Genomic DNA, 27,882 nt, shown 5'->3' with positions numbered 1-27,882 from the left:
TGTATAGATTAATTAATATGCAATATGTATGTAGTACATTCTGAAAAGCAAAAGTGGTGACTGACTATGCAATCCTTTGATCATTTCTTTCCATTTCTCTTGGTTCTCATACATACTGAAGTCATGTTAGTTTTTTGTATTGAAGGAACAGGAATAAGCCCACTAATGGACTCTTCCAACTTCTTTTTCATTCTGCTTTTCCCAGCCGCCCTTTACTTCCTGAATGGGCGGAGACTTCTCCCATCTTACCTTGATCTCATAAATTTTGAAAGACAATCAGTATTCTTTAAATGAGCGAGCAGAGCAGATTCAGCAATATTATTAATATGAATGAGGCAGATGAGGCTTTTGTCTTGTTGGAACTTAAAACAATTTAGAAGGTCAACCTAAGAATTAGGTCTTCAGGAAAGCTACAAAATAGTTATTTTGGAAATAATTGAACTGTATTCATCACACAGTAGTAGTACTAATTAAAACTGCCCTTCACTGAAGGCTGCAGCAAAAGATAACTTTGTTTTAGGTGTCTGTGATATCTGTGCTATCTGAGCACCAACACTCATCAAGTGAAGCTAATGAGGCCTCAAAATTAAGCGCTAGTACTTTGCAGGGTGTCAGGACAGTGCAGAGAATGAAGGATGGGAATAAATTGTTCAGAATTGCTCAAACCAGTGAACAAATATGATGGTGCATTCTGAGCAAACTGCAAGTGCTGCCCTATGGTGAACTCCACAGAAAGGAAATTACAATGATTGAGTCTTATGGTCACAAGCATGAAGTTTTGCTACAGTAAGGTGATCGTGAGAAAAATACTAGAATAGCCTGTGCTATTTCTGGTACTGGAAGAAAATACATTATAGTCAAAAACTGTGTTATTAGTGGGGAAAAAACACCAAAATTCAAAGTTGCAAACAATATCTTCAAAATGAGGAAGAAGAATAGAAAAATAAATAATTTACAGAAAAAAAATAATCTGATTTTACCAAGTAGTGGTGATCTGCTTAGTCTGTCCTATAAGAGGGTACCAATTGGAGATTAAAGAAAAGACATAAATTGGTGTTTCACTTATCAAGAAGTAATTCATTGCCAGCTGCTTCTCATAATCAAGCTTTATTACCCTTCTTTATTTGATTTTTAGATAAAATAAGAAAAAATCTATAAGCCTATTAAAAATTTCATTCTTTGATTCATGTATTATTAGTAGCTCAGACAAAAAACGTGCAGCTTATGTATGATGATATCTTTGTGATACCAGATGCACGCAAAGGGTAAGGAAAGGTGTTATCTTTTTTAAGTATTTAGCCGAAATACTTGATTATATCTTTTTTCTGCTATGTATGCCTCACATTAAAAATAAGCAGGACATTTTTCTGTGTCTAATTGTGACATTTTTAATGTGTCTTAATAAAGAACTGCATGAAATTCAAGACATTGAAGGAGAAATATAGGTAACAGCAAGCTAAACTAGGAATTTATTTAATACATACTGTTTTAGATGCACACACATGTAAGCAAAGGTCATAAATCTATAGTCCTCTTGAGCAATGAGGGAGGGGAAAGAAAATCAATTCTAATCAGGATACCAGCGCCAGACCTCATAATAACAACTTCTCCATACACCTGAGGCACTTAGTAACATTTCATATAAATTTTAAGCAAAACTTTTTAGTTTGTAATAGAAGAAGATGGGACTAGTATAACTCTTTTTAGTTTCTCTTGCCTTATTTAGTAGTTGTTGGGTTTGTTGTCTCTGCAACCATTAAAATCCAGATTTAATAGAATAACCATGCAATTCATGGCACAACAGCTTAGGAGGTTTATTTCCAAATACATTGCCATTAAAGGATATGCTGTGTGAGCAGTCTTCCAAGCCATCACTGAGATATGTGATTTATGTTTTTGTTTTATTTTCTCAAGTGTAACTTTATAAAATTGAGTTAATTCATTGTTCTTGAAATAATTTGCCTTATACCTTTGTAATTTAAAATGCCCACAAATTTATGAAAAGATAATTAATTCAATTTCTGTGCAGTTAATGGAATCATCAAGGATAATTAGTGATTTGATTTGCTTGGCATTTGTTTTTTCCTATGTCAAAAGTGGGCTGTGAGTTTTTTGTTTTTAAAAAAAGTTCATCATCTTCTGTGTTGGAAAGTATGTATTTGATGTGTCTCTAAACTGGTTACTGTGCAACCTGGAAGTCTAGCACTTCATAAATTCAATAAATGAACAGACAAAACCTGTGAATATTAAGTATTTCAAAGATGTTGGTTTAGAATGTGTGGTAGATTTTAGAAGCATGCGGATATTCTTTCTAAACACAACTATATGGATAAGTTTAAGTGTACCTACATATTTTTAAACGGTTGATTAATCTTAAGCTTGTAAGTATTTGAATTATAGTCAAGATTAGCATTGCCATGTCTTAATGTGTTTTCTGCTTTCTCCTCCTTTTTCCTATATTCACAAGTTCCTTTCTTTAAATTGGTGAAACGGTAGTTCCTAAAACTGTAAACAAATACTGTTTCCTTCCATATATAGTACAAGATTTTACTCTTCTTAATTGCCCATTAGTAAATTGCCCTGTCTTTCTATCACATTAGACAACATAAGAAATCAGTTTACAGACAAAGGTATGTATTTTTTAAATTGAGATTTGAGAACAATATTTCATAGTATCACAGAAGAGTTTGGCTTGGAAGGGACCTTTAAAGGCCATCTAGTCCAACGCCCCTGCGAAGAGCAGGGACATCTTCAACTAGATGAGGTTGCTCAGAGCCCCGTCCAACCTGACCTGGAATGTTTCCAGGGATGGGGCAGCTACCACCTCTCTGGGCAACCTGTGCCAGCGGTTCACCACCCTCATTGTGAAAAATTTCTTCCTTAAATGTAGTCTGAATCTGCCCTCTTTTAGTTTAAAGCCATTACCCTTTGTCCTATTGCAACAGGCCCTGCTAAAAAGTCTGTCCCCATCTTTCTTATAAGCCCCCTTTAAGCACTGCAAGGCTGCAAGAAGGTCTCCCTGGAGCCTTCTCTTCTCCAGGCTGAACAACCCCAACTCTCTCAGCCTGTCCTTATAGAAGAGGTGTTCCATGATCCCTCTGATCATTTTGGTGGCCTCCTCTGGACCGGCTGCAACAGGTCCATGTCTTTCCTGTGCTGAGGGCTCCAGAGCTGGACGCAGGACTTCAGGTGGGGTCTCACCAGAGCAGAGTAGAGGGGCAGAATCACCTCCCTCAGCCTGCTGGCTTTTTCAGCTACAGATTATAATATTTAATGTGTAATTTTTGATATTGAATAATTGTGCTTTTTTTAAAAGTTATTTTAATACCTGTAAAATAGTCATGTGCCACCAATACAACAAGCTCTACTAAAAAAGTGTCATTTCTGATGGCTGCCCTATCACATAGGAAGATTTGCTTTATTTAAGACAAAAGATAATCACATTGTTAAATGCTTATACCATCTTCTGAATGTAATCAAGATCAATCCAAATTTCTGTGTCACAATTATTCTCAGATTTGCAGCTGAAGTAAGTTTTCCACATGCCTATTGTCTGTGAGATTTCTTCTATAAATGCAAACCTTGGTGTTTGTGTTCTTTATGAAGTATTTGTTTCTATTCACAGGCTCATAAAGAATAAGCTTCATGAACTGCACTGCCACTTTCTCAATTTCTTATTTATTAATTTTAAGCACTACAACAGTTAATTAAATTTGCCAACAAATCATGTGTAGTTAAAAGCTGAGTTTGATTTCCTTTAAATTAATAGTAAATAATTACTGTGAAAGCAGGAAATATCAGATATTGAGAAACTGGATAATTGTGAGGCTGAGAAATATGATTTTTCTACAGTATTTTTCTTTTCGTATCCTTCTTTATAATTGCATTCCCATCTCCCTATTTATTTCCGTGTTTGCAGAGATTTAGTGTTCATTTTTGGCACTATGCCAGTACTGTGAACCATATTTTGCTTTGCTTTACTGACTCTGGATCCCTTAAGTCATCTTTCGGTGGCTGTGTGTCAGGAAATAGTAAATGTAAAGATTTTTAAAAAGAAGAATAATAATCATCATTTAATTTCATTTAATTTAGAATTAATTCACTGTAATATACAAGGCTGAAAATGATAGTCAAAACTGATAGTCAAAAAATTCTTGACTCTTTTCTGGTCTGTGGAAAAGTAGAAATTCTCTGCTGATGATGATAATAAAGAAATCTGTTTTAAGGGAAAGATTAGAGTCATCATTACCACAACCCTCCTGGTGTCATATTCAGCAGCAATTGATTTTGGAAGGCAGTGAGTGCAGCTGTGAGGTATGTGGAAGAGATGGGAGGAAAATCAGAGATGATTGTGGCAAATCAGTAATATTGAAACATGACGATCTGAGGAACTAGTCGACATGGGCAAGGGTCAAGAGATTGTACACGGCATGCTTTCTGACCTTATGTTTGTGCTGGGTTTGGCTGGAGTAGAGTTAATTTTCTTCACAGTAGCTAGTATGAGGCTATGTTTTGAATTTGTGACCAAAACAGTGTTGATGATAGAGGGATATTTTTGTTATTGCTGAGCAGTGCTTACACAGTGTCAAGGGCTTTTCTGCTGCTCACACCATCCCACTGAGTAGGTTGGGGCTGCACAAGAAGCTGGGAGGGGACACAGGGGGGACAGCTTACCCCAACTGACCAAAGGGATATCCCATACCATATGACGTCATGCTTACCATATAAAGCTGGGGGAAGAACAAGGAAGGGGGAGACGTTCGGAGTTATGGCATTTATCTTCCCAAGTAACCATTACACATGATGGAACCCTGCTTTCCTCGAGATGGCTGAATACCTGCCTGCCCATGGGAAGTAGTGAATGAATTCCTTGTTTTGCTTTGCTTGTGCACGCAGGTTTTGCTTTACTTATTAAACTGTTTTTATCTCTACCCATGAGTTTTCTCACTTTCACCCTTCTGTTTCTCTCCCCCTTCCCACCAAGGTGGGAAGTGAGCGAGCAGCTGTGTGGTCCTTAGTTGCCAGCTGGGGTTAAACCATGACAATATTTGAGCTCCTATAAGCTTTGTTGAAGATCCTTTATTCCAGTTTACAACAGGGTTACCCTGTCTTTCTTCCTGTCGTCTTAATTGTCATAAAAGATCTGTACTTCTTTAGCCGAAAGGCTGAACGGACAGACAACTATTCCCATTGGGCTGAAATGGCATGAACTCTTGTGGTTTCGGTTTCCTCTTTAAGTGGTTTGGTTTCTTTTTTCCTTCCTTGTTGCTTCTGGAAGACACACTCCAAACCAATTTGAGTTTCAGAATTTAGTGTTTGGAAGGCAAGTGTATTAGTTTTTCTTAACTTTGAGTCAATAGTCAGTTTAGGTGAAGCATGATAAAACTAGGACCCAGAAAAAAGGCAGACATGCTTATGGACCTCATACACAGTGGGAGGCTGGAGGACCTGAGGTTTTGCAGACTGAGATCCCAGCCTCCTACACATGGGGAAGGTAAAAATGAGGGGTAGATGAACAGGTTGATTCTATACTATGAGTTTGTTAATCCATGCTATGCCAAGCTGATGCAGTGGTCGTGGTGGGGAAGGGTATGTTAAGTATAGCATGTGGCCTGCTGCCTTAAGTCTGTCCTAGCTGCCTGCATAGTCTGAGAGAGTTGCTTTTAAGGAAAAGCAGTATGTGAATTCTCATTTCCAGTGTTCATATTGGTTATCAGTAAATTTGCATCTCTGATTAAGTGAAGCTATATTTTTATAAAAGTATTCTTTTAAACAATTAAGTGTATTCTTTGAAAATTAAGAATAGAAGTCAAATTCATTCACAGAAAGTCATGACATACTGGCATTGCCAAAAAGTTTGGCATTAATAGAAATAGATCCTTTCATATGACTCATAATAATATTCAACGTGCGTGTTTTCTGTAATTTTTTTAATACAATGCTTCTTGTACTGTAATTAGAAGTGAATTTCATTTTTATGCTTGTTCATTCTAGGTACAGAGATCCAGAAATAAGCAGTTACGTGAGCTGTTTCCAGATGGATTTAGTATTCATCATGCAGGAATGCTGCGGCAAGACAGAAGTTTGGTTGAGAACTTGTTTTCTAATGGACATATCAAAGTCCTGGTTTGTACAGCTACGCTCGCCTGGGGTGTCAATCTCCCTGCTCATGCTGTTGTTATTAAGGTAAGAGCTTCCATTACTCTGCACATGGCTATCTGTCTTAAAAGAAACCTGTAAAGAAGCATAGATAGCAAGATTTTTATTGTGGATTTTGGGTCTGGAGGGGAAATGTCTGATTGACTTGAAATGTTATTTATATCTCATTAAACTGATTCTCTCCAGTGGGAGTCTAGTTTGTATAGTAAAGATTTAAATATATCAATGATTATGAAAGGATTAGTTAAAGTACACTTCTGAAATCATGCTATATTTGCCTAATTTCAGCATTCAGCTCATCAGGATTATATTCATGTGTATTTATGGTAATTTTTATTAACTTTTCCTCAACCAGGGAACACAAATATATGCTGCAAAAAGAGGATCCTTTGTTGACCTTGGAATTTTAGATGTCATGCAGATATTTGGTCGAGCTGGACGGCCTCAGTTTGACAAATTTGGAGAAGGCGTCATTATTACAACTCATGATAAACTCAGTCATTACCTGACTCTTCTTACTCAGCAGAATCCAATTGAAAGCCAGTTTCTTGAAAGCCTTGCAGACAACCTGAATGCAGAGGTAACCTTTCAATCATTTAGACAAATGTTTAGAATCATTTAGAAAGGGTTAATATTATTTGAAACAAAAATGCAAGATTATCATACTTAAAATATCTATAATGGAAATTTTATTTATTACTACTAGTCTGTAAGTGTGTATGTTTAAGAGGAGTGAACTGTTACAGATGTGAAAACGTTAGAGACCTTTTACAAAAGGTAGGTATTAGGAGTAGTACAGAGGGTCAAAATATCATTAAGATAGAACTGTAGAAATACATAGCATTTACCTTTTAATCACAAGTGCTTTACTTGAATCTAGTAAATGTTCTGCATAACTGCAAATTAAAATCCACAAAAAATTAAAGCATATCTGTATATAAATAATCTTACTTCGCATGGTATGACACCAAGTTGGGTGGGAGTGTTGATCTGCTGGAGGGTAGGAGGGCTCTGCAGAGGGATCTGGACAGGCTGGATCGATGGGCAGAGGCCAACTGTATGAGGTTTAATAAGGCCAAGTGCAGGGTCCTGCACTTTGGCCACAACAACCCCATGCAACGCTACAGGCTTGGGGAGGAGTGGCTGGAGAGCAGCCCGGCGGAAAGGGACCTGGGGGTGCTGGTTGACAGCCGGCTGAACATGAGCCGGCAGTGTGCCCAGGTGGCCAAGAAGGCCAACAGCGTCCTGGCCTGTATCAGGAATAGTGTGGCCAGCAAGTGTAGGGAAGTGATTGTGCCCCTGTACTCAGCCCTGGTGAGGCCGCACCTTGAATGCTGTGTTCAGTTTTGGGCCCCTCACTACAAGAAGGATGTTGAGGTGCTGGAGCGTGTCCAGAGAAGGGCAGTGAAGCTGGTGAGGGGTCTGGAGCACAAGTCTTATGAGGAGCGGCTGAGGGAACTGGGGTTGTTTAGTCTGGAGAAGAGGAGGCTGAGGGGAGACCTTATCACTCTCTTCAACTATCTGAAAGGGGGTTGTGGCGACGAGGGTGTTGGTCTCTTCTCCCAAGTAACTAGTGATAGGACAAGAGGAAATGGCCTCAAGTTGCACCAGGGGAGGTTTAGATTGGATATTAGGAAAAATTTCTTCACTGAGAGGGTGGTCAGGCATTGGAACAGGCTGCCCAGGGAGGTGGTGGAGTCGCCATCTCTGGAAGTGTTCAAAAAACGTGTGGATGTGGCGCTTCAGGACATGGTTTAGGGGACATGGTGGCGCTGGATTAATGATTGGACTTGATGATCTTAAAGGTCCTTTCCAACCTAGTGATTCTGTGATTCTGTGGTTGATTGTATACAGGCTTGAACCCTTCTCTTTGTTCTGTTTTACAGTGATAATCAAAACTGGTTTATTATAAATAGCAAGTTCCCAGTTTGCTTAAGTTTAAATCTTAAAATGCCTTTTCTTTGAAAATGCTGTGGTTGTGTTAAGAGTACTGACCTCTGTCATATTAAAATATAACAATTCAAAAGCTATCTGTTGTAATAACAAATTAAAAATTAGTATATACGCACAGACACTTTTTACAAGGAACCCTCAGAAATTTAAACATGCTTAAGTGAAGAAGAGAATAGGCACCAGACATCTTTAAAAGGGGTAGAACGGAGGACCCTGAGAACTACCGACCCGTCAGCTGCACCTCTGTGCTTGGGAAGATCATGGAACAGATCCTCCCAGAAGCTGTGCTAAGGCACATGGAGGACAGGGAGGTGATTCCTGCATGGCTTCACCAAGGGCAAGTCTTGCCTGACCAACCTAGTGGCCTTCTGTGATGGAGTGACCACATCAGTGGACAAGGAAAGAGCTACAGATGACATCTATCTGGACTTCTGAAAGGCCTTTGGCACGGTCACCCACAACACTCTTCTCTCTAAGTTGGAGAGATATGGATTTGATGGGTGGACTGTTGGGTGGATAAGAAATTGAGTGGATGGTCACATCCAGAGGGCAGTGGTCAACGGCTCAATGTCCAAATGGAGATCAGTGACAAGCAGTATACCTCAGGAGTATGTACAGGGACCAGTACTCTTTAATATCTTCATCAATGACATAGACAGTGGGATCGAGTGCACCCTCAGCAAGTTTGCAGATGACACCGAGCTGAGTGGTGTGGTTGACACACCTGAGGGATGGGATGCCATCCTGAGGGACCTGGACAAGCTTGAGGAATGCGCCCGTGTGAACCTCGTGACGTTCAACAAGGCCAAGTGCAGGGTCCTGCACCTGGGTTGGGGCAATCCTTGGTATCAATACAGGCTGGGTGATAAAGGGATCAAGAGCAACCCTGCCAAGAAGGACTTGGGGGTACTGGTGGATGCAAAGCTGCACGTGAGCCAGCAATGTGTGCTCCTAGCCCAGAAGGCCAACCATATCCTGGGCTGCATCAAAAGAAGCATGTCCAGCAGGTCGAAGATGATTCTGCCCCTCTACTCATAGTAGTTATTGTTCTCTATTCTCTGTAGTTATTGTTCAGCACACCAAGAAGTTAGGAGGGATAGATCTGGTCCCGAGATACTGTGTACCTTCTCACTAGAAAAGAATCCATTGAGATTTCATAGAAAAGCTATGTTGTTTTTCTTGAGATTCATGAAATAGACAAGGAAAAAAGAGTTGGATATTCTTTCCTTCACAGCAAAGGATTTATTTTTCTATTTTTTTTATTTTAATATTATAAATTTAGTCCTCCCATCTCACAGAAGGCGTTCGGGTCAGTGAAGAATTACAAAGACAATAGAATAGTAAGCACCAGTTGTGAACTGGGTCAGAGAAGATCTCTATGATTGACGTATTGTAAAAAACAAATGGCATGACTATATGCTTGGTCTGTATTGCTCCAAATTGTCTAGAAGGTGTGTGGATGTGCTGGTGTGCCCACCTGAATTGTGCTAGGAATCTCAAGTATTCCTTCCACAGACCTCCAGCAGAAAAGGTAGCTTTTGTGGGGAAAATGCTTTACTGGCATACCCTCAAAAATCTTATTGGTTAGCTTAGCAAAAGAAAGTTTCAAAGGAGGTACAACAGCTCTCTATAACTAGACAGAACTAGAAGTGAATAGGAGAAAGAAAAAAAGATATTTTTGGCCAACACCAGTACTGGTATTAATCACCCTGCTCATAAATAAGCTTGCCTGAAATATAGGATCTGGAGTAGTCTGTCTTTTAGGAGTAGTGGAGAAAAATGAAGTCTCATTTTTTTCTATGGTGAAGATTTTTTAATAAGTGATGGTATTTGTATGGAAGATTTGACTTGATGAGCCAGGGGTTCAAGTTCTATTTCTTTCCCCTCAGCTGAGAATGCTTAGTTAGGAAAGTATGAGATGTAAGCTATTAATTTTCCATGTGTAATATTCTGCAGAGAGAGAGGGGTTTTAATGGATAGCGTGTTTTTCCTCTGATCTGAGCTGTAATTCCAAAATGCACAAGTTTTCTAGCAAGACCAGAAAGCAGATGTAATTGTTATACACAAGTTTAAAGGGAGCGGGTTTTTGGTTTTGTTTTTTGGGGTGGGGACAAGCGAATTTACATTCATTGAACTTTTTATGCGGAGGAAATTTTTATTTTTTTTAATCTAAAAGTAATTCTATCTTCAGCATCAAAGAAAAGACATATTTGGTAATAGTTACACTTTAGGATTCTTCTCCCCTTCCTTCTTTTCCTTTTTCAGTGTACAGATTGCAAATTCTTAGTTTTAAGTCCTAGGTATTTAGCTCACAGGAAGTGTTTAGAATGGCTTAACAAAATATTTATGATGTAGCAAGCGTCTGCTTGTATAGACTCATAGAACCATTGAGGTTGGAAAAGACATTTAAGATCATCAAGTCCAACCATTAACCCAGCACTGACAAGTCCAGCATTAAACCATGTCCCTAAGTGCCACACCTACAAGTCTTTTAAATACCTCCAGGGATAGTGACTCAACCACTTCCCTGGGCAGCCTGTTCCAATGCTTGACAGCCCTTTCAGTGAAGAGATTTTTCCTAATACCCAATCTAAACCTTCCCTGGCGCAACAAGAGGCCATTTCCTCTTGTCCTATCGCTTGGGAGAAGATACCAACACCCACCTTGCTACAACCTCCTGTCAGGTAGTTCTAGAGAGCTCTGAGTTGTAGAGTCTCCCCTGAGCCTCCTTTTCTTCAGGCTACACAACCCCAGATTCCTCAGATGCTCCTTGTAAGACTTGTGCTCTAGACCCTGTGTTTCTGTATGTTACTGTACTAGGTAATAAATTAAGGTACCAAACTGCTGCTAGCATTGACTTTGGTGCGGTTTGCACCAAAAACAGCGTAGAAGGTGAAACAGACCTGGTTGATTATTAGAATACGAAACAATTTTAGTTTCTCCCAGGCTTGTGATTTTAACAGTTTTTAAAGGTGGTAGTATTATCTTTTTTTTTTTTTCCCTTGCATGTAATAGTAAGCACTCTACTAGCTTAAAAGCTGCTGCAACAAAAAAATCACTGAAGACTTGAAAAGGTAAACACCATTCTCTAGCACCAGCTGACTATGTCCAAATGGATACTTAATGAAGAGGAAAAAAAATAATCAAAAAGCAAGACATTCAAGGGAGAAAGGACTCTGAGAGCTTAGAATAATAAAGTCTGCAGTAATTATGAAACACTAAAAATTGTCCAAAAGAAAAACAATGAGTTGTGGCAATTTTAGATAAGACTAACAACAATAAAAGCAGTCTTACTCATGAAGCTTTATTTAGATTTTTACCTAAAAAGAGAAGGATTTGTTTTTCCAGGGAAGTATGTATTTCTGCTAAGTAGTTTCTTTTCAAATGTGTACACATTACTGAAATTCTTTCCAGAAATAGAGGAAATTTCAATAGAAATTTAGTGACTTTTAACAGTAATTGAGTATCCAAGTAGTTCTCTGAAAAATATTGCTAGTAGACACTGCAAAAATAATTTGTTACATTGAAGGTGTAAAGTTGAAGTTAATCCTCCTGCCTTGCTAAAATAGTAGAACTAAAGAGGAAAAAAATAATGGAAGAGACAAATAATTCCATTTTGTAGGAGGTAGTCATCTAAACTTATCCAATCAAAGATATATAGGAAGTATGTGATGTATAGTATAATAAAAACTACTTCTAAGTGCAGCACTTCTACCACAGGATTTGGGGTTTGGGGAAAAGTGCAGAAAACTGACAAACTAGTTAAGACAGAACTATTTCTTTTCAGATTTTGTGTAATGGTACTGTTATTTGAAAAGAACAGTGTGCTTGTGGCTTTAAATTACTGTAGATTCTGTGGCTGCAGTACAGTTACAGCAGCTGAAGACACCGTCAGAATTTGTTTAATCACTGTGATAAATGGTTGCTAGTAGAAATAGCAATGGAAAATGCTGAAAAGCAGTAGAGTAACAAGGTCATGAAACCACCATTTTTTTGTCATCTGATATGTGTGATGTTACTTATCCTTCTGTCATGACATGCAGGAAAAATTAGGGCCTGCCAGATTACAGGAAATAAATACTATGAGCAGTTACAAGGAGCTGTTATGTTAGGTTTTTTTGGAAAGTAACTTCATAATTTCTTTATAATTGTAGTCAGTCTAAACTTCTATATATGCTGATTTGATCTAAGTTAGTGGAGTCCTCTGAGAAGGATACAGGTGTTTTAGAAATTATGTTTATCTGGAGATGACTGTTCCATAGGTTACAGCATTCTGAAAAAAAATACATACATTTTAAAACATATGCCATTGTATTGATCAGTAGATAGTCTTAGGAAGCACATTCAGTTTTGATCATTTTTTATAGACGCTATCCCTTTGCCAGTAACAGAAATGCTATATGGAGACAAAATATATGTTTATTGACTGATTTGTAACAGAAATCTAGACAGTATGCTGATGACCACTGCCACTGTCATCTTTGCCATAACAGAGCCTTTTTTTAGCATCAGCAAATCTGCACTGGTGATATATTTTAGGAGCAGAGTCTGCTTTTATTATTCAGGGAATCCAAAGACTTATTCTGCAAGTTGTAAAGAGAAACCAATTAAAGGCCAAAAGCACTGCTGAATTGTTTAAATTCTTAATTTATTACAGACAGATCAGTAGCTGAAAAAAGAACTAGTAAAATGAAGGCAGCAGTTGGAAATACGGGAAGACTCCATGTTTCTACAGAAATATGAAGTTGCTTTTTTCTAGACCAGGTCTCTTGGCAGAAATAGGTACGTTTTAAGAATGAGGCAATGATTCAGATATTTGGGGTAATACAATATGTAATCCTAGCCACAAATCACTAAGGGGAATCCAGAGCCTTGAATTTTGTAACCAGGCTTGTGTGGTGCAGGAGAGAAAATTTGGGTAATGATGGAAAATGATTTTTAATTCCCATTTCAACATGAATTTTTTAGAAGCAGAAAATGTGCAGAGAGAGTGGGAAAATGAATAGGTCAGGTCTATGAAAGTAACACACCATTTTGCCCACATGCTTCAGGTGAGAAGACAAATGGGAGATTATATGACAGAGTTTTATGAAGTAATGAGTGACGTGGCAAAAGATTGCACCTCTCCTGGGACAAGAAACAGGAAATATTGGCTGACATGACTCAGTTGCAGGTTCAGAAAACACAAAAGAATGCCAAGCTGGGTGATTAGACTGTGGAACTCTTTGCTGCAGGGAGTTGTATCTAAAAGGTAGACCAGCTGGCAAACAGAAAATACCTATGGCTGTATTTTCTGGAAATACAGGAAGAAAGATAAGATGCAGGGGATGTGGTTTAATTAGACCATAAACTTTAACTTATCTGGGAACTATCATCAATAGCTCATGCAATGCAGGTCACCATTCCTTCCCTAATTGTTTCCACCTGATAGAGCCCGCCCTGATATCCACAGCTGGACCCCAGCTTGCTGCAGAGATGACTCCTTTCCCCATAGAGTTAGAAACTGAGGAGAGGATTTGCAGTGCCGGACAGTAGGTATACCTTCTGCAGGGGGTGTGCCTTTCCTTGCATTTACTTGTGATTTTGCTGTGAAGCCAGGTGGTGACTTGCTTAGTTTGGACAAAACTCCTAATCTGTTTTTTGCTATGAAAGAGTGGTCAACAATTGTGGCTCTCAGAAGAGACACAGAATTCCTTCAAAGCTCTTCCCAAAAAATCATTCATGAGCTGGGTGACTCAATGGCTAATCGAGTGTATGGGGCAAAGTGCAGGCTGGGGGGAATTGAAGTTTTACTCCCTGAGTGTACAGGGCCTTGACCTGACCTGCATGAGACCAGCAACCTCATCCATTCTCCCCTCACCTTATTCTGTTGGAGTTAACAGATAATGACAACTCTTAAGTAGTTTGGTTGTATTTATAAATAGTCCTTTGATCTCGTGTGGTTGGAGGAGATTCTGTCCCACTTGTGAAAATTCTAGTAGCATTAAGAAATTATTTCAAAAACCATACAGGAGTAAGACCATAATCAATTCAGATGCTGAAATGGTAATTCAAAATACACTGGTTTCCAAAGCAAACAGAAAATTGCTTATTAGGTTGTTAGAAAAGATTTCTTTCTCTCTTGCCTTAACAGCAAATATTTGATTCATATATAGAAATTTTTCATCAATCTGGCTCAATTATACAAATATAATAGTAACTAAACATTCTTATGTAAAAATACAGTATAATATAGAATGTACTATAACATATATTGTATATAATATTGTATATTAGTAATATTTTTATGTCCTTCTCTAATCTGTATAGAAATACCAGAGATAAAAAATTCATTTTTCAAATATTACCTGCAAGAAGCCGTGCTACTTATATTTATTTACACTTCTTTGAAAATCAAAAACACCTCCTCTGAAATGCTGTTCAACTTGATAAAGTCTGTGGGATAGCATTTATAAAAAAAAGTGTTTCATGAAAATGCAGAATACTAAGTACTCAGTGATAGTGACATCAAATGTTGAACAATTAGTTTAAAATTTGTGATGCTGATTATTTTTTCATTTAAAATGGCAAGGAGTTGGATGAATATAGTACTCAAGTTTTCATTCTGTGAGTGCAACACAATTATTTGTATTTGAAAAGTTTTTTTAAAAAAGCATTTTGTGATGTCTGGTGCAATCAAACAATACAATGTCAACATAGTGAATATTTCTACTCATTTGATTATTCTATCTGTAGCTAAATACCTAATACATGGTTGAGGAAAAGCTGGAAAATTTAGAACCTTTTTTTTTATCCTAGGTCTTAACAGAGGTGCTCTCCTGACTTTGTGAATAATTTGTTTCCTAATTACTCTTAAGTGTTTGTATTTATAAAGTAACTTCTGACATTTATACTGTTTTGACACAAGATAACATTTTCAAATAATCCATAGGAACTTTATTTGAACACTAGATGGCAGCAAATATGTAGAAGTTGCTTTGTGTGTGTGTGTCTATATTATTAAGTGAATATTCGTTAAAGTTGGTAGAGGAAGGAAAGTGCAGTATTAAATTTCAGTACCATATACGAAACCCAACTGTATTTCATCATCACTTTTTTCCCCTCAGTTTTAACTTATGAAAATAATTAATTTGTAAGTAATATATTAAGGTATTTGAACAAATGAGGCAAAAAAAAAGTGTTTGTTTGTTTTTTTTCTTTTGTCAGATTTCACTGTCATCAGTAATGAGAATTTTATGTTTTCATGATTCTGAACGTGTTTCCATGTTTGGGGGAAAATGTTACTCTTGGACAGTTGTTACCTATTTCAAGTTGTGTACTGAAAGATATTTGAATCGTGGGAAGAAACTGAATGCTGAAATTAACCTGGGTAGCAAATTGCATAATAATAGCCTGTGGGCTGTATTAGATGTTTTACCTGTAATAGTCTATGAAGAACTGAATGGTTTTTTAGCTATTTCAGTGCATTAGGTAGTTATATACTTTGAAAAACAACACAGTTGGGCTTCCCCCAACCTCCTTATGCTGTTGAAGAACAAAATATCATTTGAAAAATGTGAGAGATAAAGACTGGGGTTACTCCATGCTCTTAGTTACTGATATCAACAAGGTTTTGCCAGATTTGAGTTATTTTAACTCAGTGCAGATTTCACTTGCATTATTATTTTTGACTAGATATCTATGTTATTTAAAAAAGAATACCTATATTAGTATGAAGGTCTAGATGCTTAGATCTGAACATGTATATGTTGCAGTTGTATAGGGTATTTTTGATTTTTAGGGTTTATATGGCATCCAAACACCAATTAAACAAAAAAAACTTTTAAAATGCAGTAACAGATCACAAAATTCAGTAAGAGGGACTTTTGCTTGTTTTAAAGAACCAGCAACAACCAAAAAATATTTGTTCGTGGGACATACAGGAAATATTAAATTCTCCTGGTAAAATCAGGTTAACTGGGATAAGCAGTAAAATGCTTCTCGTGAATATAACTAATACAAAATAGAGCTGAAGTTATCAAGTAAAAATGTCTGTGTGGTAAATAATTCAGTGATAAAACTATTGAATTGGCAAAAAAAGTCAGCTAGCAAAAAAACTGTTTCTCTGTGCCTGCTTTGGCCTTAAAAATAAATAGATGTATATATACGTGTATAAATTACCTGTTCAATTTTGTTATGTTTTGATATAACAAAAATGTAGCAAGTACCTGTACTTGTACTTTGACTTGCCAGATACAAAAGGAGAAAACTGTTTGTAAAAAACATTTATAAGCAGATTGCTAAGTAAGAGGGCACGCTGAAGAAAATCCTAGATTGTCAGTGTCATTTTGTTTGCGACTTGAACCAGAAAGGGCTTTTACATTTATATGAAAAATTAATCTTTCAAACGTAGATTTTTTTTTTTTAAAGATACTCTTTTTTTAAAGATACTTCTTCTAATTATTACCCTGAGCATATTCATTAAAAAATTATGTTGGTTGGTTAGTCTTTTTTTATAGTAGACTTGCTCAGAATCATCTTTTAATTTTAAAAATCATAAGTGGTGTAGGAAAGATCATGTAAGTCACTGTATCTATGATATGTTACAGAACATGCCTTGTTATTAGATGTTCATAAGATGAAGATGTGTAAATGGTTCAAGTTATTGTCCTATGATTATTTTAAAATAATTTAAGTTGGAAACATACTGACACTTTCTTTAATCTAGTGCTGACACTCTGAATTCCGTATGTTTTCAGCCCAATACTTATGTTCAGCTGTAACATAGACATTTAATTTTGTCTCTTTTCCTATTTCCAGATTGCTCTTGGAACAGTAACTAATGTGGAAGAAGCAGTAAAGTGGATAAGTTACACTTATCTTTATGTACGGATGAGAGCAAATCCATTAGTATATGGCATCAGTCACAAAGCTTATCAGGTATAAAATGCATTTTAAAAAAATCTGTAATCTGTTCTGGGTGTCTAATCCTTCCCTGATGTGAGGATAAATATTTGCTATTTCTACTTGCCTGACATCAGCAATTCTTTTAAAGTGCTTAGAAAAAGATATTTTCTGTAGCAGAGTATTTTTAACACTAAATTAAGAGGCGCCTTCTGTTCACATAAAAATATATTTTAACTGGCCACGTTACGCTCCAAAGGACAACATTCATTCTTATCATCCAGTTACTGTAACTTAGCCTATTGTCAGTGTTTCAGTATTGTAGGCTAGATATAAATGATAAAATAAAGCATTCTCGGGTTGCTGCTTCCCTCCTACTTCCATCAGCTTTTGTTTTAGAATGTTTCATCCCATGAAATCTTAAAAATTATAAAATGACATTTTTAATTGGATGGGGGGGTTGTCTTGTATATTTGGTAATCATAAGATTTTTTTTTAATGTGTTTATTTTGACCATTTTTGTTTATTTAGAAGTGCTCCATGCAGTGATGTAAATCAGAGCAGTTACATAAAGTTTTTTTATTATCTGTAATTTTTATGAAGCTTTAAAGTTTACATATTATGTAAATGTTATTACTTTTAATGTTAAGCTGTTTATAAGCATTTAATTTAGCATAGTTTGAACATGGGTGATTGAGACTAATGCAGGTGAAACTCAGAAGTGTATTGTAACTGCAGTTTATTTCACATGTTCTGAAGCTGTGACTTCATAATTTGTCATGATATTGTGAGCAGCAGTTGTTTCAGTCATTGCGAAATGGAGAGATATATGTCGGGAGATATTTTTTGTATAGCTTTTGTGTCTGGTAGTGGAAGTTGCAGTGGAAGTGGGTAGACTATTGTTTAAGCAAGCTTCTGCAGATACCTTTAGATCTTTGGTCATCTCAAATCTGTTTTCTATAAAAAGCCTTACAGTACATTACCATATGTTAATATAAAACTATATAACACTAATCACAAAGTCATAGATAAATGAAAAGCAAAAATTGCTTTGCTAGTGAGAAGAATGTTGTTGTCCCATTCCTATAAATTCCTCCTCTTTTTTTAATCAGTTATTTTCAACCAGTGTTATAAACAAATTCTAGATTAAAACAAATGCAACCATGGTGGTAATAACTGGTGGAAAAAAGGTAATAAACACTAACAGAAATATTATTTTATAAATTTAAAAAATAATGTACAAGAGTTGCTCACCCTCCCCTTACTTTTGTGGTTTTATTCAGCTAGTGAGAAAGTGGAGATTGCCAGCACTTGTCTTTTCCTGCCAGTAACCTCCTTTCTACCCCTTCTGATTTGATGTGCTAAAAATAGACATTCCTATTTTTGTGTTAAGGCAGTAACAAATTATATCAATTTGAAGTGTTATTCATTCATGTAGGAGCGAACCCAATGCCAATCCCCTTATTTTCTAGTTTTAAGCTTCAAAGCTAATGTGTTATAGCTATAACGGATGGTATTGTGCCAGATGTGGGCATAACCACAGATTTGCTCACTTAGGCCGTTCTATTCCTTCTGTTCTGGTTATAGGTATCCAATTTTCATAATTGGTATCTTATTGTTTCTCAGTAATGTTGCAGCGTGCCAATTGCTATCTTTGTTTTGGCTGACAGCCAGTGTTACCCATTCAGAATCCATATATCTGCATAACCATCGTGGGTCACACTCTTCCCAGGTGCTCGGTGGGGCTGAGAAGATGCAAACTCATTCTTTCCATTTCCACAGGCACTCACCACATCCAGTAATTACTTTAGGGCACAAAAGGTGCAGCCTGTCCGCACAAAAGGGGTGTGTTGTACTGCACAGGGAGACCAGAGTGAGCGTGCACCTGCCATGCACTGACATGTTCTGCACCCCACATGTTGTCTCTAGGATATTATTAGTTACCCACCTAGCCTGTTTCTGGGCTGTGTCCAGGAGTAGGCTACTCCAGGCCCGCTGCTTCGATTTGTGACTTTTCAAGTTGTTTGCCAGAAGTGCCCCTAGTGCCTTTTACTGAGTGAGGAAAATGGCCGAAATTTACAATAAGCAGGAAGAAGAGACAAAGAGTGGAAGGAAAAAGTGGAGCAAATGTGAGTGTCAGATTAGTGAAGCCTTGTGGTATGAATTACAGGCATTATCCTTTTAGGGTTCCAAAGGAAAGGTGGCTTTTTTTTTTTTTTTAAGGTAACCTCTTTTTGGTTCCACTCTTTGGTGTTCCCACAGTTAAGCAAAGCTTTTTATCCATAAGTTATATGTTTATGTTTAGAACATCTGTAAAAGAGCTTATCCCCAACACTTCTCTCAGTTAGCTTGAGAAAACAATTTGAACAGTAATATACTTTATCATGCATTCTTAAATTTCCATATGTATACTCCAGAACTGCTCGGTTTCTTGCTGTGGATGTGCCAAGGCTTGTTTTTAAGAGTATGGCTTAAAGCTGTTCCAGGCTGGATCTTTTACTCTGTGGGATTTCTAATTACGCAAGTTCAACAAGAAGAGTGCTAACCATGGATTCTCTAGACTGGAATATTGTTTCACAGCCTTTTCATGTTGGTGACCTTTCCTTTAAAGTTAAAACCTCTGTATTTGTAAAAAATGTTAGTCTACTGTTACAGCTTTAACTTTTCTGTATGTAAGGCAAAAGATTGGCAGGTAATTTGGGCTGTCAAAGGAGTAGAGAAGCATTTTGATTTTTTTTTTAATTTTAACCCCCTCTTTACATTTTGAACATCTGGCATCCTGATCATGGGGGTTTTTTTGACCACCTCTGCTCTGAAATCTGACCTTAATGCATGACTTCTATTGAGAAAAGCACTCTAGACCTTTGTCATCTTAGCTTTTGACTTGAAACTAAGGCAAGCCATAACTAAGGAGAAACAGCTTCAGAGTAACTGGCAAAGACAGGGAGTATTAGGAACTGGTCCTGCAGCTGCTTTGTGGAGATGGCTGTGTTCGTCTGCAGCTTCACTGAACATGAGATGAAGCACTTCGGCGCAAAGATGAAACTGAATCCTGGCCTAGGGAAAACCAGAGCAAACCAAGGCATAGCAATTCTTAAAGCCTGCTCCTTTTTGCAGTCTTGGTCATATATCTCTGGTGCAGGTTTACCAAGAGGGCTGGTATGACTTACTCTGTAGGAAATCTGAACTATACAAGCCCTGAAGTAAGAATGCTGCCTGTGGACTAGAACAGAGTTTCCGTCTTTTTTTTTTTGTGACTAATCATTGCTTGTGTAATTGGAACCATATCTCAGGTGCACACATACCAGAGGGTTAACACGACTGTGTATCCCTTCTCACCCATCCCCATCAGTCTGGGTATGCAGATGTGCATGATGTGAAAACACACAATTATACAGCAGTCCCACTCAGATGGCAGTTTTGCACAGCCTTATCTGTACTAATGAGATAATGTACATTATTACTTGGACAAAATGTCCAAGTTCCTGCACTTTGATAGGAATAGAAGTGGTGTTGGGCACACCAAGCTCGTTGTGTGCTTTTAACATGAATGTTTATATGGTATGTCTATAACTCAATAATTAGAATATTCCACCTGACATACCCAACTCTTCTGAGTACTTTAGAGGTTTTTTGCTAGTAAACATTTCAGCCATCCAATCTGAAGTTTATTCTGTTTGGGATACAATTAAAGCCATGCTCATGTCAAATACCCAGGCAAGGTATATGTTCAGCCATTTTTAAATCAAAGATACCATAAGATGTCATGTTTTTGTGAAGTGATACGGTAATGATAATTTCATGAAGAATGTATCATTAAAATTTCTTTCAAAAACTTCAATGTAAATCTATTTCTTAATCATGCTACTGTTTCATAAGAAATATTAGTCTACATTGTATTGATAGTTTCGAAGCATTCTTTTAGAAATACTATTCTGATTGTTTTGTACTGTACAGGCAGTTTTTGGTCAATAATGTCAATGTAACTGTTATTAGTGACATCTCAAGAAAACCTTGACTTAATAACTGTACCTTCCTCTTACTTGATTTCTGTCTTTGTAAAACTGGGTTATCTCAATAAAATTATTTAACACTTATTTTTTCTTGTAAACAAATAAATGTGTGTGTTTCATGTCTAGATGGATCCAGGTCTAGAAAAGCACAGAGAACAATTGGTAATTGAAGTCGGCAGAAAACTGGACAAAGCCCGCATGATTCGCTTTGAAGAACGAACTGGCTTTTTTTCTTCAACAGATTTAGGCAGAACTGCCAGCCACTACTATATTAAATACAATACTATAGAGGTAAAATATGATGTTCTATTTCTGGGGGTTTTTTCTTCTTTTTGAACCTATACCTAAAATAGTTGTAAGATATTACAGAATATGTAGCTGATTTGCTCAATATATTTTCAAATCATATTTACGGAAATGGGGAGAGAGGGAATAGAGAGGAAAAGAAAGAAACTAAGTATAAAGCAATAGTGAAAAATTAGACTTGGTGTGAAGTGAGATTTGAAATTTCTGTAGTATCTGCCTTCTTTTAGGTGGATTATAAGAAACATTTTGATAACAGCATGTGCAACCGTTGGTATATAGTAGTACATTCAAAGTATAGAGTCTGGTAATAGAAAAGTTCTTCTGCATGAAAATCCTATTAGATTGACAACCTTAAACAACTTTGGCACTATAATCAGATTGTATTATAAACAAGGAAGAGGCATTTGTACAAAACTTTACTAGTATTGGAAGCTTGATTTGACATACACATTCATCTTAAAACCTTTCTTTTTTAGGAAATAGGTCTTTTTCTTGAACAAAAGCTGAAGACTCAGCATTAATCATTTTTAACTGTTTACTATCACTATATATGATTGGTCTTACAGATTTTTTCAATCAAATATATCCTAGACTTTTTTTGGAATGGCTGTAGATTGCATGTCTCTCTATTTTGGGGTGCCCAAGTTTAGAGGGACTGTTTTTCTGAAAGTGACGGAAAGTCATTCTGGAAATTGTTCCTGTTCAAATTGTATCACTCTGGTCTTCCAATAACTTACTTACATTTTAATCTTATATGCCTTTTAAAAATCTCAGTTAATATTTCTTTTTTTTGTGCTATATGTATATTTTTATTTTCAGTCCTAAATCAATTAATTTTATTTTTAATAGACTTTCAATGAATTGTTTGATGCTCATAAAACAGAAGGCGATATTCTTGCTATAGTATCAAAAGCTGAAGAATTTGAGCAGATAAAGGTAAAGTTGTATCCTTTCATACAAAGACTATGTCTTAGAACTCTATGCTTCTGTAGTACTCACTCCATAAATAGTGTCTATAGACCCAAGTTTTGTTAAATATTAAGCACCATTATAAAATGTTTTCTAAGTAGGCATAATTACCAAGAACTATATATGCTCTCACGCAAATTTGTATGTAGTTCAGCTTGAACTATAGTGCACATTTAATAACTAGTTATGGACCTCTGAGAATTCCTTTTAAATGCTTTTAAGAACTTTTCAGCTCCTCAATTATTAACAGGTGAAGATAAGTGTCCATTGGAATGGTGAACCCAGGAATGAGACAGTTTTCTGTTTCAAGTTTAAACCATTATTAGATGTCTCCCTGAACAATTTGCACTATCAGAAATGAGATAGGACTCAGTGAAGTTAACTCCGGTACAATATTAAATTAGCAGAATGATAAATTGATACATTTATCAACTTATCAATTTGATAAATTTATCACTTTATCAAAAGTGATAAATTATAAATTTATATAATTTATAAACTGATAAATTATTTTCAATTTTGAAATCTAGAAAGTTATTGTAACACATTTTGTTGTGCAGGCTAGAAGATAACTGTACTATTGTATTCAGTTCAATTCTAACCTCTCTTTTTGCATCCTGTGTGGGTAGGACACAAAGCAATACATTGCAAGCTGGCATGAGCTTGTATGCCCATGCTTCCATCTCATAGAGGTGTGAGCCAAACTCCACAGGGTTTATTAGCTCGGGCTCGTTGCCATTTTTTCACAATTATACGACTTTAAGGTCAGAGTTGGCTCTCATTCGCCTGGCTCTGTGAACTGACAGTGTGAATCCCTCACCATCTACATATTTACATATTTGCACACATTGTCTGACTATTGCGATCTCTTTATCTAATGGAGAAATTCTATTTTGCAGATATATCTTTTAAGATATATCTTCTATTATAGAAGATAATAAGCAGTGAGATTTCACAGTGATACATGCAACATTTTCCAAGCTAGAAGAGTTTTTTTATGATAGTGATATTGCTTTGCTAGGTCTAAATTTAGTGTAATTGAATATTTAAAAGGAAAGCATATGGAAAATATAATCTGATATGTTTCTATATTTGTAATAAAGTTAGTAGTGATGCTTCTTGACTAAAGCATAGTTTTTCTAGTTTGCTTTCTCAGATTTGTATGGTATGGCATCAGTGCACCATCATTCCAGGTTTTTTGTGATTAATTTGCTATGCAGCTCTGAATGTTAAAACTAGGAAACTGATATTCACACTTTTGTTAATATGAATCATGTCTCCATAATGCCTTTAAAAATTCTGTATTTTGAGATAGGTAAGTTGCCAGTAGCTGAAACGCAGATCTGGGTTTGACCTGTACTGTGCTATGCAAGAACAGAAAAAAAATTAAAAATGTTGTTGTCAGCAGAGCATAATATTCCCCTGACACTGGAGTCATCTGTGATGGCTGTGTCCTTCATCTTTTTCTTTCCTGTACGACCAGTGGCTGGATAGTTGGGGATTTAACCCAATTGTCTTAGGGTCTTTTGTATGTCAGGTAGTCAGGTCCAAATGAAAATTACTTTCAGCTGGTTCCCTGCAGGGACCAAACATTTACCCTCTTTAAATAAGTTTTACACTAACAGACTATCAGTAAATCAAAGAATATGTAGATTTATGCTGGTTTTGCCATGTAAGGGTCATCAGTTAGAATGTGAAATGTTATGCATTATTCAAACCATAGATATTAATATTTCTTTACTCATATTAAGACTTAATCTTATTAACAGTGAAAATTTTAATATCATGAATCATAGTACTTCACAGCTTTGAGTTAAAAATTTATTATGCCACATGCAAACTATGTAACTATAATGAGTACATTTAATGTTAATTCAAGATTGCCCTAATCCAGATGGACAGAGGTTTCACTCTGGTCAAATAAAAAATGAAATCTCATCAGATGAAGGACGGTAGGGTCAGAAGATTCAATTTTTGTGGCATATCAAATTTTTGTATGTCAATGGCAATCTTAATAGATGGTGATGAATAATAAAATGTAATTGTGTCACTATTAAGATAGTTTCAATTATGGTCTATTAGCTGCATTGTGGAAGATGTAGGTTTGCTGCTTTTTTTCCTTTTCTTTTTTCCTTAAAACTAGAGACACCATTTTAAAATAATGTAACTATGTTACAAGGAAAATTTGATTTTAGTGTAAAAATTTTTATCAAATTGCTCCAGCCTCTTCATAATTTATAATTGTGGTTTAGGTAAGAGAAGAAGAAATAGAAGAGCTGGATACCTTACTGAATGATTTCTGTGAACTTCCTACTCCAGGAGGTGTGGAAAACAATTATGGAAAAATTAATATCCTCCTTCAAACATATATTAGCAGAGGGGAGATGGACAGCTTCTCCCTTATTTCAGATTCTGCGTATGTTGCACAGGTAAAAATAGTACTTTTTACATATCTGTTACTGTCTTCTGCTGTTTTCATTCTCCCAAATGTTTACAATTCTATAATTAGGCCTTGATCTGCAACTTTTTTTGTACATTTTTATGCAAATTGATTTGAAAATCAGAGCCTTGTGTGTGTGCGTGCATGTGTGGTATAATATTTAAGTAGGAAAGATTTGCAAAAGCCTATCTGGGGAGGCTATTGTATTTTTTGTTAATTATGAACGTCCTTTTTGTTCCTATTACCCCTGTAGTCTTATTATATTTGGTATTTCTAACTGTGATTGCATAGAAATTTTATTTTTAACTCACTGGGTTTTCTACTAAATCTCGAAAACTGCTGCAATGTATTTTTATGTTTTGTATACTTTTATAGTTTGTTCTGGAAAACATAAGTTGTTTTATTCACATACCTTGGTTTACACAAGAAAGATGTGCTATTACAATTTTATTGTTAGGCATAATCATGCAAATTTACATATCAATCTATATATTTGTTTGTTGGCTTTATTTGACACCTGAATGGTTGATAGTTATGCAGCATGTTTAGTTATTACATAGAATAATAAGAGAACTGCAAGTCTGTGACACAGAACTGCTTGCTTACACAGCTAGAGCCCGTCTTAGAAAGAAAGGTGTGTTGAAAGTTTAGAATTCTGGATCCCAAAGAACTCAAAGTGACAAAATGCCCGTAGACAATCCCAGATACGCAACAACAACGAATGTATAAAATAGATTATAAAGCTTTGCCTTTTAGCCAGTCACTCTCTTTTTTTTTCTTTTTCTTTTTCTTTTTTTTTTCCCCTAACAGTCAGCAGCATGTTGCATTGAATCATTTTTATCTCATCCTTACAAAGCCATTTTGGAAAGAATTGATTGTAAAATTGCGTTTAGTTGGTGCTAGAGATGAGAGTTAAATATTCAAAAGGATGCATATTCTTCAGCAAGATTTTCCTACTAACATTATGTTCTTCAGAAGTGTTTACGTTTCACAGCGTGTATGGGTACAAATGAGAAAATTCTGAAATCATTATGCATATCATAAAAATTATGGTACAAGACCATTTTCAGTATGATTCTTTTAATCTTTGCTTTCAAGACAATTGCTTTTATTTGTCTCAATTATAGCATTTTTAGTGAGGCAACATGGTCTTCTCAGATCTTCATAAATTGTGCATGTGGAACCATTGCTAAAAATTGTGAATTTTTTTAATTGAATAGTGACTATTAAGAAAATCGTTCATCCTTTCTAAGTAAAAGAAGTGTGCTTCTTTAGTAACATATGCTTCCTATCACGACCAAATAATATTCTCTTTTTTTATTCCTGTTGGCATTGCAGAGCCAGTAGAAAATGATTGTATTCTATTGAATGAATCAAGAACAGAATTACTAATCCAGGCATAGTACCAGGGGGGGACGGGGAACACAAAAAAACCCTCACCAAAAATGCACAACTTCATAATACAGCTTGATAAGTTTATGAAAGGAATATCATAACTTATGTTTTCAGGAAAAGACTGACCTCATTTCAAGCTTATGGTAATAATTGATTTTCTAAGTCCAAAGCAGATTTATACAGTTTGGTTGTAAAATAGTCTCAGAAGATAGTAACACATTAAAAAAAAGTCAATACTGATAAACTTCCGTGCAAATGTGAAATGCAATGTAAAATGGGATGCTATTATGGAAGCACAACTGAAGTGAAAAATTAAAACTTGAATTTCAATATAAGCTGAGTCACAGGTGTATATTATACGGGGAGAGAAGGAGGAAGATACTAAGTACGCTAAGTGAATTTGTTTCAGAAGTGATTGGGACAATAAATTTAAACTAATGTTAGCATAACTGCATTCGAAATTCTACGGCAGACCTGCCACTACAACTTTAATTAGTTGCACATGTTTCTTTTCATAATTTCTGTAGGCAATCGTGAGGTAGTTCTGCTACTAGACAGTGATGGAAAAAATAGTCTTCATGAATGTTTGAAATAAGTTTGAAAAGAAAAATCTATTGTTATGGTTTGTCAAAGATGAGTCTATGGGATCCTTTTCATTTTACAAAGAATACTTGAGAGAATTACAACATTTTTGCTTTTTTTTCACTCTCCAGAATGCAGCTCGTATTGTTCGGGCTCTTTTTGAGATTGCCCTTAGGAAACGTTGGCCTGCAATGACATATCGACTACTGAATCTCAGCAAAGTCATTGACAAGCGGCTGTGGGGCTGGGTTAGCCCTTTGAGACAGTTCTCAGTGTTACCACCATCAGTCCTCTCAAAGTTGGAAGAGAAGAATCTCACTATAGACAAGATGAAGGACATGAGAAAAGATGAAATAGGTGAGAAATCAGCAATGCTGATCTGCTTAAACTATTAGCAATCAATGGGCAAGTTAGAACTAAATCTGAGCTATTCATTAATATACCCACTCTGGTCAGGAAGCCATGTAGACACATGAATATGGTATTATGGTCTGTCCAGTAAAGAAGGTTTATTCAGCCTCCACAGCTTGTAATATGGCACAGCTTTGAGGCTAGCCAACATCCTGCCAAGCCCAGAACACATACGGAATGGAGATGTATGTTGATATGTATCTACATGTACGTCTATGTAAGCATATTTATGTTGACCTGTGCTTCCCTTCTTGCTCACATTACGTAATACACTACTATAAAACGCATCTGTTTATTTCTGTCAGTTGGGAAAATATGGCTTTTTTTTTTTATTGAAATACTATTAACGTGAAAAAGAATAAACGCAGATTATTATGTCCTGGTACACTGTCAGTAAATGGCCTGCTTCTGAAATACTGCATTAATTTTCATTGAACGTGGAGAATTCATTGTCACTGGTGTCATTGCAGCAAAACCTTAATGGAATTTTTTAAAGGATTTGACACTTCAATAATGAGAAAATCCACAAGCCTACTGATAGACATAATGACAATTTCTAGTATGTGTGTATAAACTGTTGTGCATAAACTGTGTGGCAGCTGGTTGAAGTTGAAAAAAAATTTCCTTGTAATGTATTTCTTTTTCCTATCTTAGTGTATTTTTTCTTATTTGGGCTTTCTTTGCACCTGTTCTTGATAAGTTGTTGAGAAGCAAACTGTCATGCTTTTAAAAATCTAATTTTACAATAAAAATACAATTCATATTCACTGC

The 27,882-nt window shown here is 36.1% G+C and overlaps 1 protein-coding gene across 1 annotated transcript in view; it reads left to right on the top strand.

Annotated features, from left to right (window-relative positions):
* The window catches only part of ASCC3 (activating signal cointegrator 1 complex subunit 3), a gene marked incomplete at its 3' end in the record, with an annotated part of 268,274 nt that overhangs the window by 157,170 nt on the left and 83,222 nt on the right, over nucleotides 1-27,882 (top strand). Inside the window, exons 14-20 of the mRNA XM_081998093.1 lie at nucleotides 5,995-6,186; nucleotides 6,515-6,739; nucleotides 16,912-17,031; nucleotides 21,135-21,299; nucleotides 22,164-22,250; nucleotides 24,536-24,712; nucleotides 26,832-27,057. Coding sequence (XP_081854219.1) covers nucleotides 5,995-6,186; nucleotides 6,515-6,739; nucleotides 16,912-17,031; nucleotides 21,135-21,299; nucleotides 22,164-22,250; nucleotides 24,536-24,712; nucleotides 26,832-27,057 — 1,192 coding nt within the window. The remainder of the gene's footprint in view (nucleotides 1-5,994; nucleotides 6,187-6,514; nucleotides 6,740-16,911; nucleotides 17,032-21,134; nucleotides 21,300-22,163; nucleotides 22,251-24,535; nucleotides 24,713-26,831; nucleotides 27,058-27,882) is intronic.

This window comes from Phaethon aethereus, assembly GCF_964289735.1.
Source record: "Phaethon aethereus genome assembly, chromosome: 3".
Lineage (NCBI taxonomy): Eukaryota > Metazoa > Chordata > Aves > Phaethontiformes > Phaethontidae > Phaethon > Phaethon aethereus.
The sequence above is the reverse complement of the archived record's forward strand: the minus strand, read 5'-3'. Positions and strand labels throughout refer to the sequence as shown.